This window comes from Ictidomys tridecemlineatus, chromosome 10 (genome assembly GCF_052094955.1).
Source record: "Ictidomys tridecemlineatus isolate mIctTri1 chromosome 10, mIctTri1.hap1, whole genome shotgun sequence".
Lineage (NCBI taxonomy): Eukaryota > Metazoa > Chordata > Mammalia > Rodentia > Sciuridae > Ictidomys > Ictidomys tridecemlineatus.
The window spans coordinates 135,479,385-135,494,660 of record NC_135486.1 but is presented as its reverse complement, the minus strand read 5'-3'; the positions used below and the strand labels follow the sequence as shown (position 1 = coordinate 135,494,660).

General features: G+C 48.6%; 1 protein-coding gene across 4 annotated transcripts in view; it reads left to right on the top strand.

Annotated features, from left to right (window-relative positions):
- Snx29 (sorting nexin 29) overlaps positions 1-15,276 on the top strand; it is a 375,232-nt gene that overhangs the window by 55,442 nt on the left and 304,514 nt on the right. For all 4 annotated transcript variants that reach the window (XM_078024349.1, XM_078024351.1, XM_078024350.1 and 1 more), the window contains 5 exons: positions 2,061-2,241; positions 4,713-4,783; positions 5,930-6,178; positions 8,081-8,456; positions 13,892-14,010. In XM_078024349.1, the coding sequence (XP_077880475.1) occupies positions 2,061-2,241; positions 4,713-4,783; positions 5,930-6,178; positions 8,081-8,456; positions 13,892-14,010 (996 nt within the window). The remainder of the gene's footprint in view (positions 1-2,060; positions 2,242-4,712; positions 4,784-5,929; positions 6,179-8,080; positions 8,457-13,891; positions 14,011-15,276) is intronic.

Below are 15,276 nucleotides of genomic sequence, written 5' to 3'. Positions count from 1 at the left end.
GTGTACATGAGGAGATCACAGATGAGGTGTACATGAGGAGATCACAGATGAGGTGTACATGAGGAGATCACAGATGAGGTGTACATGAGGAGATCACAGATGAGGTGTACATGAGGAGATCACAGATGAGGTGTACATGAGGAGATCACAGATGAGGTGTACATGAGGAGATCACAGATGAGGTGTACATGAGGAGATCACAGATGAGGTGTACATGAGGAGATCACAGATGAGGTGTACATGAGGAGATCACAGATGAGGTGTACATGAGGAGATCACAGATGAGGTGTACATGAGGAGATCACAGATGAGGTGTACATGAGGAGATCACAGATGAGGTGTACATGAGGAGATCACAGATGAGGTGTACATGAGGAGATCACAGATGAGGTGTACATGAGGAGATCACAGATGAGGTGTACATGAGGAGATCACAGATGAGGTGTACATGAGGAGATCACAGATGAGGTGTACATGAGGAGATCACAGATGAGGTGTACATGAGGAGATCACAGATGAGGTGTACATGAGGAGATCACAGATGAGGTGTACATGAGGAGATCACAGATGAGGTGTACATGAGGAGATCACAGATGAGGTGTACATGAGGAGTACAACTAGGAAAAGCCTGTACATGAGGATGAGAAAGGCAGAGGAATGGCAGCAGTCGTAAGGATGACTACTCCAGGGGTAAAGGCAAACGTTACCTTTCCTTTAAAGCCTTAAATCTGTTCCTATCCTCAGTCCTAGTAATTGAGAATATAGAAGTCTCTCTTAAGGAACTAAAAATGGGGACAATTATTTTTGTGCAAGGATGCTTTTTGCTGAGGAGAGGGAAGTTGGCACCATATCATATTCTTAATAATAGAGAAATAGTTACATTGCGTTTCACTGGGAAGCCATCAAAGTCAAGTTTCAAAGACTTAATGGTGGCAGGAAAATGTTTATGATCTAGAAAAATGAACTAGGATACAGGATTATTATTGGTACTGGGAGTGGAACCCAAGGTGGCTTAGCCATTGAGCCCTTCTTATGTTTTATTTTGAGACGGCATCTTGCTAAGTTGCTTAGGCCCTTTGCTATATTGCTGAGCCTGGCTTTCAACTTTAAATCCTCCTGTCTCATTCTCCAGGGTCACTGGGATTACAGGTGTGCACCATTTTGCCCAGCTAGGACAGAAAATTATGCATATGTGCATGTATAATCATACAATATGATGTATCATTTTTGATGATTTCAAATTACTGCAAAGTTGGTAGTTTTTTTTTTCTCTTTTAAATGAGACAGGTCTCATTGTGTTGCCCAGGTTGGCTTTGAACCCCTAGGTTTGAGCGATCCTCCTGCCTCAGCCTCTGAGTAGCTGGGACTCCAGGAACATGCCATTGTTTTGGCTTAACACTGGTGACTTTAAAAAACAACACAGATCTATTCCCTTGGAGTTGGGAGGCCTGAAGGTCAAGATCAGTTTCACTGGGTTAAGGTCAAGGTGATGCAGGGCCAGCTCCTGCTGGAGGCTCCAGGGCAGAGCTGGCCTTGCTTCTTCCAGCTTCTGGTGGCTGCCAGCCTCCTGTGTCTGTGGATGCATCGTTCCAGTCTCTGCTTCCCTGTCCATCACCACTTCCTGGGTCAAATCTCTCTGCCTCCTCATGAAGATACTTGCTGCTATTGGGCCCACAGGGTTATCCAGGAAGATCCCCCTTTCCAAGTCCTTCATTAACTGCAAATGCAAAGACCATGTGCTGCATAAGGTGACAGTCATGGTTTCAGAGGTTAGCATGTGGATATCTTTGGGGTCGTAATTCTCCTTGCCACAGGTGTTGATTTTGTGCAACGAGTGAAGTGTGTGTGAGGGGAGGCCTGGAAGGAGATTCCTGAGGATGTCACTGAACGGTCACCTCTGGGTGGTGTGTCTGGGATCATTTTTATTTTGGATATACTCTATTCTCCACCCCCTCTGTGCTGAGGAAGTGACTTTCACAATCTAAAAAAGTTGCTGGGGACTGCTGCTCTGAATGCTGTGAGCATCTCAGGCCGAGTGACGTGTTGTCGCCTCTCTGCAGAGCCCGTGTTCTGGCACTACGTGAAGGAGGTCCTCAACAGGCACGAGCTGCAGCGCTTCCACTCCCTGCGCCACATCACCTCTGACGTGGGCCGGGGCCGCGCCTGGCTGCGCTGCGCCCTCAACGAGCACTCGCTGGAGCGCTACCTGCACATGCTGCTCGCCGACCAGGGCAGGCTCAGGTACCAGCCCTCGGGCTGTGGGGCAGGTGGGGCAAAGGGGAAGAGTGTGGAATCGGGAGTCAGACTTCATGGTCTTGCATCCCAGTCCCTCTACAGGGGCCCTCATCTGTTCAGCTGTGCTATGGGGACCCTCTGTGTGAGAAGGCCTTTAAAGGACTCTGCATGGCACCTGTGTATTGCTGCCACTCAGTCCATGCTTATTATCAGCACGCCTCGGGGGTGTGCAGGGAACGGCTACAGTCTTTCATTTTGTGGAATTTTAATTTGGGTATTCTTTCATTCACTCGATCCCAAATTGACCTGAAGATATAGGTAAGTTTTAAGTTGGGAGGAAGTCTTTTTTTTTTTTTTTTTTTTAATTAAAAACTGATTTTATTATGTTCCTTTTTTGGATCATAAATATAAAATATAAAATTCACTCTCAGTATAGGTCAGGTTATGCTGCAATAACAAATACCTCAGTGGCATGAGACGACCAACCTTATTTCTTCCATGTGCTACATGTCTGTCAGGGGTGTGCTTGGCTTCTCATCTTGGGGACCCAGGCTGATAGGAGGCTCCATCTGTTTGCTTCATCTGTTTGCTTCAGTTATGTGCAGCCAAGGTAGGAAAAGGAGCTGTGGTTGGAGTAAACACTGGCTTGTATGGCCACTGCCCACTGGATACCTTACGCTCATGGCCGGCAGAGGTGATGTGAGTGTTGCCGAGTAGGAGTCAGTGTGGCACAGTCGGCCACATTCCCTAAACACTGGAAAATGTTGTAGAATCCCTGAAAAATGGAATCACTTAGAATTTACACAAAGAAAACTCTCACCTGTTGGAATTTTTTCCCATCATTTTTCTATACTTGTGACATTTATGGTTTCTCTTGCTCTGTTTTTTTTTTTCCTCAAGAATGGGGGATCAGACACGTTATGTCACCTGATACATAGGGGCAGTGATAAATCCTACCCTGCTTCCTTCAGGAACTTCCACATCAGCATGTGTAGAGCCTGAACATGGAGGCTCTACAATTGACTCAGAAAGCGTTTCATCAGCATCACGTTGTGGTCCTTTGATTTCGCATCTTGCCAAGTGTTCCCTGGCTCAGGTCTCCCCTCTGGCTGCTGCTATGGTCGCCTCTCCACCAGTGATTTTTTTTTTTTTTTTTTTTTTTTTTGGAGGGGGGTGTTCTGGGTTGTGCCTTAGGGCTTGTAAAATACTCCTCAAGTTCTTGCATTGACACTGCCTGTGACACTTCACCATCTGACTCTGAAGTGGGAGGCTTGGGAACCAGGACAGCTGATGGTGAGGGCATGTGTGTGTTGCTGGGGGGGGGGCAGAGTTGGGGGCTGAGAATACACCTTCCAAGTCTGACCTGCTTTAAGGTTTGTTAAGATAGATTTTTGTGAAGCTCTTTCCTGTGGATTACTGATGATGAGTTCAGAGTTGCATACTCAGTACCAAAGTCAAATTGAGCTGTGGGAAGCTGCAGCGAATCCCTAAGAGTCACAGTGGAATTTACTAGGGTTTGCCACTCACTTAATGCAGGTGGGGAAACCTAGTTCATTTACATGCACAGAAATGGCTCCCATTTCCAGAGGAGCACAGTTTGGAGAATCGGGCAGAGTACAAATGCCAGCTTGACCTTGTGGTTTGTTCTTCCACTAACATTTTGCTGGGTAAGTATGTTGGAAATGATGTCTCTTCTCTCTTCCTGCTCATTGTATTCAGTTGTGTCAGCAAATAGTTTTCCAGTCTGTCACTGAAGTGCGAGCCACTCAAGATTGGCTTGACTTAAGTAAAATTGAGCACTGAGCTTTGACTCCCTTACTTTAGAATCCTATGATGTGGTAGGGGGTGTCATGGTATTGTGGGTATTTGGTTGTGTGTTGTAAGCCTGGCTGTACCATTTATTGGCAGATTGCCTTAGAAAGACCTTGAAGCCTTCCTGACCTCCCACCCCAACTGCTACTTAGATTCACGAGGCCCTCCTAGCCTTCTGACCTTTCCAGGGACAACTTGTACTTTGCTGTAGCCCAGGCAGGTATTCTAAGTGAATGCTGTGATGGATGGAGCCATGGCATTTTGTAGCTTCTTTCTGAAGTTGTCACCTCTGTGTTAGTGATAGCAGGCAAGCCCTGTTGGTCAGCTTGGATTTCCTGTCTGTCTCTTGGGAGCTGTGCTCGAGTGGAAGTCACCCCTCTGTGCTCTTGAACTTTGCTGCCTTATAAATATATTTACATGTGTTTGTTTCAGTACTCTAAAGCCTGAGGTCTCGGGGGACCGACAGAGAAGTTGTAGACTACGTACATTCAGATCTTTGCTTATAGTAGGAAGCTTCACCCAGCAGCGATCTCAGATACCCTCCCTTCCCTGTGATGACCGACCAGGAACAGATTGTCCAGAATGTCATCTAATGGAGTGATCTAGCCAGTGGCTGCAGAGTACTACTCTTAAGAAGTTTTTCCTTTTCTCATTTCACTTTACAGCACTTTTTATGAAGACTGGTCTTTTGTGATGGATGAAGAAAGGTCTAGCATGCTTCCCACCATGGCAGCTGGTAAGCCTGACCATGGCCGGGGGTGATGGGTCCTGGGGACCTCGGCGAGTAGAGAGGGCTTCCTGGGAGTGGATTCACAACCCCAGGGGATGCTGTGAATTTTCCTGTCCCTCACTGATGGAGTCACTTGCTGCTGATCTTCCTTTAATGGCATTGAGCATTGGGCACAATTATCTGGAAATTTGATACCTGGAAGAGAAAGCCTGGGCTGAAGAGTTGCTCATGGCTTGGCTGGTGTGATGTAAGGAGCCTGAGAATTGGAGGGGGACCTACCTTTGCATCAAACTGTTCTTCTGCTGGCTGGATCCTATCAGCTTTGTCCCTTTTACTTTTACTTCTCCATGAGGTGGGAATGCTGACAGTTCCCAGTTGCCATTGTAAATCTGAGAGAATCGCAGGAGATACAGGGTCATGTATATGGCTTGTCATTAGGGAGGTCCTGGGTTGATGTCACCTGATGGATTGCCAAGGTGTTCACTTTTCCTCTCACTCAAAGGGTTAAAGATGGAATCGGCCAGACAAAAGTGGGCAGCTGTGTCTTTTTTCCAATTGCCCAATTTTCTTCCCTTTTATTCCCCTAAAGGTTTCCACTAAGCTCTGCAGATTAAGGGCTGTGTTAGTTTTGTCTGAGGAAGAGTTGGGTTTGAACCCTTTTGCAGGCCTTAGGAGACCAGTGCACATTTTGATCTAGGGTAATCACAGTGACGCTCTTGCTGCACATCTTGATTGCTTATTGAGCTGAGGTTGTTTTGATGTGATCATCTTTAATATTTATGACCATGTGAGGGAGATGATATTGTCCCCATCATACAAGTAAGGAAACTGAAGCCCAGGGGAGTAAAAGGTGCTTGGCCAAGGTCTCAGAGCTAGTAAGTGGCTGTGCTGGCAGTCTGCTCCGCCCTTATGCTCTCACCTACTCCTGGGTGACTCTTATTTGCATTTGTCTTCTCAACCTTTGGGGAGGAAATCTGGAAAGTCTTACTGCCCTGGTAACTGGTGTCTGTTGACCCAGCTTTGCAGAAAGTTTTATAAATGTTTGAAATCGGTGTATAAGAATCCTGTGTGTACTGCGTTGTCGCTCCTGTTTCTCATGTTGGAGGTGACTGCATGCTCCCAGGCGCTCCAGGCTTTCCTTCTTTTGGCCAGGGCTGAACTCCATACTCTTCGCAATTAACATCGACAACAAGGACTTAAATGGGCAGAGCAAATTTGCTCCCACTGTCTCCGACCTCTTAAAGGAATCAACGCAGAACGTGACCTCCTTGCTGAAGGAATCCACTCAGGGAGTGAGCAGCCTCCTCAGGGAGATCACAGCCTCCTCTGCTGTCTCCATCCTCATTAAGCCCGAGCAGGAGACCGACCCGCTGCCTGTTGTGTCCAAGAACGTCAGTGCTGGTGAGCAAGAATGGGCATTCGAGGTGGTGCACAGGGGTCCTTGTAAGGACAAGAGAATGTCTGCTGTGGACACCTCTTGTCACCTGAAGGCCATTCCCAGGGGAATGAAATCTAGGGCGCTTGTACTCTCGGGTCATGTTTATTTTTCTTATCTTCATTCACTCTGAAGGGGATCTGACAGGCTCACCTAGAGAAGACAGGGGAGAAGAGCAAACGTGGTGGGGCAGCCACAGGAGCCACATGGGCTTGGTCTTCAGTCGTCCACTCAAGCACTCACTGTGTTCTGTGTGTTAGGCAGCGAGCTTAAGATGGCTTGCCCATGATGAGCTTGCAGTCCCTTTGGGATGCACGAGGATAGTGTTTAAAGACAAATTCTCCAAATATCCCTTTGGTACATGTGATGAAGGCCAATCACAGATGCTCTGGAGAATGAATACCACTTGTCTCGCCTATGTTGTGAGGACGTTTAAGCAGAAGCCTGGGGGAAGAGAGGATTTGGTCAGCTTTAACACCAGGTGGGAGCAGGCAAAAGGAAGTTGGTTTTCAATAAGTTAATAATAGCTGGGCACGGTGGTGCACACCTGTAATCCCTGTGAATTGGGAGGCTGAGGCAGGAGGGTCACGAGTTCGAAACCAGCATCAGCAACTTGGTGAGGCCCTGGATAACTTAGCAAGACCCTGTCTCAATAAAAAAATAAAAAGGGCTGGGGATATGGCTCAGTGGTAAAATGCCTCTGGGCTCATTCTCTGGTACTACCCCCCCCCAAAAAAAAAATTATCCCGGAAGCAATGGATATTGCTACGGGAGAACTAGAAAATTTTGGCTTAAGTTCTAGTCCCTGTGTCTCCAAATCCCTAAGGCAGTAAATGTGGCCATCTTTGAAAATTATCAATGATGGTGAAAACTCAGAATACCATGACGCCTCATGTGCAGATGTAGAAAACGGGACGTTGGGGGCTTTGTGTAACAAAGACACACATTTGTACACCAGGAGGAGCTTTGGAAATCCTCAGAGCTGTGCTAGGCTGGTGAAGCATCACCAGGCCACACTTTGAGCCACTGCCTACAACTCCAAAGTGTCTCACATTCCAAGTTGGATGATTGGCGGGTGAACAAATGGACTCATCTTAACTCTGACCCCTCAGGCAGTCTTGTTCGCTGCTCCAGTTAGCCCTGCTGTGTAACAAATGACAAAAGGTGGTGGCTTAAATCCACCATGACTCGTTTTTTGACGACTCTGGATGGGCATGGCAGGGCTTCGGCTGGCTTCCCTCGACTTGCTCATGGCATGTCACTGGTGGCTGAGTTTGGTGGCCCAGGGTGGCCCACCTGTGTGCCTGACTGCTGGCTGCTCTGGGTGCCATCGGGGCAGCAGTCTGGGGGGGGGGGAACAGAAGCAATGAGACCTCTTGTCACCTGGGCCCTAGAATGGGATGTTATTTCTGTCACATTCCAGTGGTACCATCAGAGCACTGTGCCCGCTCAGATTCAAGGATCTGTAGATGGCGCAGGGCCAGCGGCATCATGGGGGGTGGGGGTTGTAGCTGTGAAACAACAGGCTGCGACCCCCATGCTGGTTTTTCTGGTCGGGCCTATCACTCTTGGGCGTATTTCCCACAGTGAAACGATGGAAATCATTTCCGTAGTGGCAGCATCCTTGGAATCCAAGTGACACTAGAAGGGACAGTGTCCACCTATGATCTGAAGCATGTTGACGTACAGGCCTGGGTCCATCTTGCTCAGTCTTCTATAGATGGGTATTTCTCAAGGATTTAAATAAATGAATATGGTGCAGTTAGACTTCTCAGTAGCCTAAGGGAATCTTTTGGGGCCCTGGGGGCGAGCTGGCCTGTCCCCCTTCTGTCTTGCCCACTTTTTCTTGCTGTATCTTTCTTTGCCAGATGCCAGATGTAAAAAGGAACGGAAGAAGAAAAAGAAGGTGACCAACATCATCTCATTTGATGAGGAAGAGGATGAGCAGACCTCTGGGGATGTTTTTAAAAAGCTTCCTGGGACAGGGGAGAGCTCGGAGGAGAACTCCGACCGGTCCTCAGTCAACATCATGTCGGCCTTTGAAAGCCCCTTTGGGCCGAATTCCAACGGCAGCCAGAGCAGCAGCTCCTGGAAAGTGGACTCCCTTTCTCTAAATGGGGAGCTTGGGTACCAGAAGCTCGATGTGAAGAGCATCGACGACGAAGGCGTGGATGACAACGAGGACGACGCGTATGTGGACCCATCAGGAAGGAAGCGTGCGGGCCACCTGGGATCACCAGAGAAGTAAGTGCCACTTGAGCTTCCGGCAAAAGGATGTGTATTGCCCATTTCTCCTTCTCCCGCCGTGGAGGAAATCGGTCCACTTTCTATCTGTTAGGGCATTAGTCATTTTTCAGTCTTTATTTAGGAGGTGGTGATGTCAGCTTGCCATTCTCCTGAGAACTAAGAGGGGAAGGGAGTATATTTGAAGGCACTTAATACAAAATTAATGCCAGGAAGTGTGCCCTGAAGTTCTTGGTTTGCACAGAGGACTTTGGTTTTCACGAACTGGGTTTTTTTCATCTCTCACTTGTCAATCATAGAAGCCCTGGAGGAGGCAGGCTAGTCTAGAGAGCAGCTGTGTTCCTGTTAGTCTGCAGGGGTGTGAACAGCAGCAGCTTGCCTGTGTGGCTGCTGGAAGTCTCAACTCTGGAGAGGGTCGTGGGAGGGGAAGGGGTGAAGGCCTAAAGTAGAAAGCATAGTTGATGAGTGTGCATCTTGGATTCAGAACGACCTGGGATCTTGTACTTGGGCGAGTTTGAATTTCCACACACCCCAGAGCCTCTGGCCTCATCTGAGGCCTGGAGGATGGCAGTACCTGTTGGTGGCAGGGCGTTGTGCAGTCAGCGATGTACTGCATGTGGGCCGTTGTTGCTGGTGCTGGCACAGCCAATGACATAGCACAGGTCAGCTGCTGCCACTGTTCTACTCTGATAGTTCTTACACTGTCTCCTCTTCACCCAGAACAGTGCCAAAGGAATCACAGAAGGCTTCATAATCTAGGCAATTAAATACGCATAACTGTGTCTTTCTGTATAACTGAGGTATCCTGGTGTTAGGGTGCACAGTATGACAGCAGCTCAGGGCTAGAGCCTTACTGTTTTTTTTTTTTTTCCCCCCTTGTGGTTCTGGGGCTCAAGTCCAGGCCTTTGCAGATGCTAGGCAAGTGCTGTAACACTGGACTACATGCCAAGTCCTTTTAATTTTATTTTGAGATGAGGTTTTCTTACATTGGGCAGGATGGCATTGAACTTGCAGTCCTGTAGCTTCGGCCTTCTGAGGAGCTTGGATTACAGGTTTGTGCTACTGCACCTGGTTTCATGTTTTAATATTAGGTTCTTTTTCATGAGACTAAACTTTATTTTTGCTTCAATCCTCATTTACACAGATGCTACTGTTAGTGGTATTAGCTTGTTGATCATCCGTGAAGTGCTGGATGACGTACCTTAGTGATAAAGCAACCCTGTGAGATCGGTGGCCATCATACCTGCTCTATAGGTGAAAGAGCAGGATTCCATGGAGTGGAGATTTGTCAGATGGGATTTGGGTTTGGATATGTTGAACCCTAAAGTTATACTATCAAATATTCTCCATGCTTTTATATAATCATGAGACTCGATTGGCCAGTGTGGTGGTTGACTATGATGGCCTACCTGACTGGGCTGTGGAATACTCAAACAACATTTCTGTGATGACATTTCCAGATGAGATGAGTAGCATTTGAATGGGTCAGCTCAGTAAAGCAGATGGAACTCCCCGGAGTGGGTGGGCATCTTGCAATCCTTTGGGGACCCGACTAGAACAAACTGAGGGAGAGGAGGAACTGTCTTCTCTGCCCGCCAGCTTAAGCTGGGACGTTGGCCTCCGTAATCTCGGGCTTCAGACCTGAACTGAATGACATCACTAGCATTTCTAGGTCTCCATTTGTAGACTGTGGGGCTCTGGACCTTCGTAATCAGTGAACCAGCTCCTCAGTAGAAGTCTCCTTCTTTGCCTATTCCCTCCATTTCCCCCACTTGGTTCCTTCTCTGCAGAACCCCGATCAACTTGACTGTGGTCCTTCAGATCCCTGCCCTGCCCTGCTAAAGAGTTCCCTTTACTGTTGTGTAATTGGGTTGGTGGCATTGATTTTTTTTTTTTTTTTTTTGTTGGCCATTTTGAAGTGGAGATTTTCATTTCTGCTCTGAAATTATTTGTTAGGGTAGCTGTTTGGAAGCACTGCTCTTGCTCCTAGGCTATGGATGGTTTTTGTGCCTGGAAGCTGTCTTGTAATAATACCCAATGTATTATTCAGGCTTCTCCAGAGAAGCACAACCAGTAGGGTGGTGTTTCTTCCTTTTGATCTCGCTCTGTTTCTATGTATCTGACTCTGTATTGCTCTTGCTCCCTTTCTTGATTTATTTTAAGAAATTCACCTATATTACAGAGGCTGGCCAGTGTGAAGTTGATAGGTGGCTGACCACTCAGTGAAGAATTGCCATTCAACCTTGAAGGCAGTCTGTTAGCAGCTCTCCTCCTCCTTCTGGGGAGTCAGTCCCACTGGTTAGGTGAGGCTCCCCAGTTAGGCAGGACAATCTGCTTAGTCTTTTGTCTTAAATATGACTCTCACTTGAAAAATACCCTCATGGAGACATCTGGAATACTGTTTGATTAAGTATCTGGGTGATGTGGCCTGGTCAAGTGGACACATACAAGAACTCTCACAGCTGCGTTGAGTTCTCCTGGGCCATTTAGGAAGTGCCACTGGATTCTGTGGCTCTGTAGGTGGGTGCAAGATTGATCCACTCTGTGCTCTTTTGGCTGCAATCAGCCATTCCTTTTCCTATCCTGCAGGTGCCATTGAGTGGAGGCTGGAAGGGGAGGCCAGCTCCAGGCCAAGGTGGCTGCTGGCATTGTGATGTGTAAAGCACAAAGCTGTGCTGGTGACCTCCAAGGGGGCCTGGGTCCTCCAAAGCCAGTGGGCCTCCCGCAGACTGCGGACAGCTTCTCCCTGGTACACAGGGGGATCTCGATTGAACACTCCATAGAGCAGCCTGGGGAAGAGCCGAGGAATGATGAGATGGCCTGCCAAGTAATACTTTGATTTTGATTTTAAGCTAGGGCTCATAGGAAGGGCCCATGAGGCTGGAACACAGCAGGTGTGTGAGGGGCTGTGGCAGGCCAGGAGCAGCTCGGTGGGTGCCACCACCCTTGGTTGTCTTGAGGAGGTCTGTTGTCCAGAGCTGGGTCACCTCCTGTGACAGCTGGTCATAAGCCACTGCTTGGTGACCAGTGTTCTCCCCCTGCCTCAGTACTGGCCACAGGTATTGGCTTTGTGTTTTTCATCAAAAGGGATAATATCCTTATCATACAAAGGAGTTTTTCTGTCACCTTATGTGCTCTGACATCATTAAATAGGTAAGAACATGATTCCAAAGGAATTAAACATGAATAAATATTGCACCTTATCAGCAATGAAGTAAATGTAAAGGGAAACGAGGGTCCTATGTCTTGCCCATCACATTTGCGAAGATTTGAAAGGGAGCCCCAGTATTGTGGCCTATATGGGGGGGAGGCAATTTCTCAGTGTACCTCTTCCCAGGTGCAAAGGGGATGTTCGGTCCACATTGGAGCAGTGATGATGGCACAGCTGGTACCAGGGGCCAGCAACACTCCTGAGGAGACGGTTGGACCGTGTCAGGAGCTGTGTTAGTCCCACTTGATTTGGCAGTCCTGTGATGGAATCTGCCTGGGGATGTACCAAGTGGATTCAAAGTCCCGACTCGGAAGCAAAACACCAGAGCTGACCTAAATGCAGCCACTGAGGCGGTTACCAGCCGGGCATGCAGGAGTTGGGTGTTAATATCGTCATGTCTGGGATCTTGAACTTTTTGAGTGAGTTTGACTATCTGGTAGTAAGAAGATGAGCTCATCTTCTTGCTATCAGATGGAAACATAAGACAGAAAATTCTCCATGTGGTTTTGTTACAGCCATGTGAATGTAAGTTGCATGGAGATGGTGTCCAGCCCAGTTGTATTTTGGGTACTTCTGAAAGTATCTTTTCCAAGGAAAAGAACACCCACTGTTGAGCCAATCTTGAAGCCACATCCTGAGGCTTTCCCTGACTTGGGAATCACTTCAACTCATTTTGCTCATATTGAAGTGGTGGCCCTTGGTGCTGCTTTTCCTTGGGTTCAGATTCTTGTCTGGAGGGTCCTGGCTTTACCTCATGCACACTCATGTTGCTGGAAGTGGTAAGAACTGTGTTGGAAACGAGCAGAACACCCCTGGTACAGAGCTGGTGGATTGCTTGATAACGGACTATGGCCTTTGCTGCCCTCTGCTGAGAAGGGTGCACTGGCACTGCGGCAGCTGTCCATCCCCTGGGCCACCAGCTTATAGACCAGAGCCTCAGAAGCGTGGTAGAGGCACAACCAAGTTCACCTGAGTCTTGGTCAGAGTCGGGGTCAGCTGCCAGGATACGGGCAGGAGCAGCCCTTCCTTTGCCTTCCCCTGCCTGAGTGTCATCGCCTTACCCATGGGATTCAGTGACAAGTTTTGCGAAATTGTTAGAAATAGTTCCTCAGTGTCTGAATGTCTGACCTGACCAGAAGCTAGAGCAGCCGGAAGGAGACGGTGCTGACCAGCCTGTAGGAGGAGCCGGCCAGCCTGCCTGCCCGAGCTAGGGACAGTTATGAAGAAATACCAACATAGACAAGTAGGCCACGGAACCTGAAATATTCACTAGCTGGCCCTAAACTTAGTCAATTTCTTCTCTAAAATAAAAACTCTGTAATGTCACATGGTGGACAGAGTCTGGAGCGCCATTGTAATTGGATTTGGAAAACCCAAAGCCTTGGTTCTGTCGTATGTGGCTGTTGACATTGGATAAGTCAAATAGTTGGAGTTTTGTTTTTCTTTTCTCTCCCACACCCGTCCCTTCTTTTACTAAGTAGGTATGGTTATCAGCTTTGGTCTTCTTTATTTACTGAGATACAAAAGAATTTTATAAACATCTAGGAACTGCGTAAACACATCCTGGTATTTACTAATGTTCCTGATTGTCCAGAGGCGAAGCTGCAGTGGGCGAATACTCAGGCAGCTTGGAGTCATCCTGGTGTTACGAAGGCTGTGTGTGTTGGTTTTGAACTTGGCAGATAACAGAATAACATCATATGAGCCTGGTTAATACTTTAGCTGACCTCCTTTTATTGAAAACCCAGTCACAAGTGGGTCTGATTGTCCTTTGACCCATGGGGTCTGAGAACCAGCGAGGCAAAGCGACATTAGCCCAGAGTTGTGTAACCACCGTTGTTTGAGAACCCAGATGGTGGCATTTTCTCTTGCTCAGCACTTTATGTGGCTGGTCCCTCCTCTTCCATGTGTCCCGTCCCTCTGCTTCCCTCAGGTCCTGGCTTCCTTCAACTTGCTCTTCACAGCTCCCCCTTCAGGCTAGTCTTCCGTGATCTTCCTGATCAGCGACATGATTCTGAACTAACTTCCCAAAGGATATGTAACTCATGTCCTTGCACCTGTCGGGGTCGCATCCCCACTCGATGCTCCAGACTCCTGTCCATCAGCCCCATCCTGGCCTGGGTGTTTCCCGAGAACCCTTGAGGAGGCTCAGCAGATGTGCCTGGTGGTCACAGGCCCTTTGGGGGTCTGGGCCTTGTCATGCAGCTGTCTTCTTTCACCTTAGGCCCCTGGATGGGAACACCTGCCTCTCCCAGGTGCACAGCTGGGCTCCGCTGCAGGTGCTCCATGGCGATGCTGATGTCCTCTTCCCAGTCAGCGGAGTGGGCTCCTACAGCCCTGCAGGTAGGTGCTTCCTCTTTTTTTTTTTTTTTTTTTTTTTTTTTCCCCAATGAGAGAATCAGTTCAGAACCAGCTTGAGAATCTGAGTTACCTGCACAGGTAGGAATGGGAGGGAACCTGGGGCCCAGAGCAAGGAGGGGCTTGTGGGGGACTCAGAAGCTACAGGGCCTTGGTTTTGTAGGAATTTGAGCATCTGAGTTGGGCTGACCTGGCTGGCAATCCCCCAAGTTCCCCCAGGTCTGTTTTACTTTTTTCCCCTATACCAGTGGCTTATTGAACTTGGTCATGTCAAAGTAAACATAAAGAGTGATTGCCATTTTGCCTTTTAGGACCTTGGTTTCCTTCTGAATCTGGCAAGAGGCAGTTCGATGGTGGAGGGGGGGGCTATCTGTCATGTCACTGGTGCCCTGGACAGAAAGCTCTTGGGGCTCTGGGGTGGGTTGCTTGAACTGGCCTTTGACTATGGGCCAGTGTCCTTGCACATTCCATGTGGTGGGCGGGCTCATATGTAGTCTTATTGTTTCCTGTAGCTGAACAGGTCATGAGACCTGGGGTTTATGTGTGGGTGAACCTGGCTCTCCCAGCAGGACAGGTGCGCCATGCAGTGCACAGAACCTGTAGAGAGAAGTGCCTGGTTGTTGTCACTCTCCTCCCCCAGCACTGCGAGCTCAGAGAGGCCTTAGCCCAACGGATAGGTACTCCGCCATTTTCTAGGGAACACAAGCTTCTCTGGGCCTAGGGTTAGGGAGCTGTGACTGGAGTCTTCCAACTGCTTAGGAAGCTGTTGAAATTTGAATTGGGTGAAGGATTATTCTTGTCACTTGGTGAAGAACAGAAATCCATTTACACTAGCTGAAGGCTAGACAGATGGGCTCCGCAGGCAGCAGAGTGGACTTCCCGTCTGTCAGTCTGGGTGACCTGCCTGGAAAGTGGATGCCGGTAGTGATAACAGTGCCCACCAGGCTCCAGCAGTGAGTCCAGTGCTGGGGAGGGGTCGTCCTGCTCAGCTGGGGGCTTCACTGCACCATCTCCTCCCTCAGACGTGTGGCAAAGACTCCCAGGTTCACCTGGGGAAAGACGGGCTGAGGAGGCAGTGCTAAGACCGGGCAGCTGAGCGGGTCCACAGCTGGGAGCAGGGCTGATGGAGGGGCCTCTGGATGGGGAGAGGCCCAACCGTTGTGGTCATCCTGCTTCCCGTGCTGCCCTCACCCCGGTCTGTCATTGCCCTCTTCATTCTTACTCCTCCCCTTTCTACTTGAACTTGGCTGA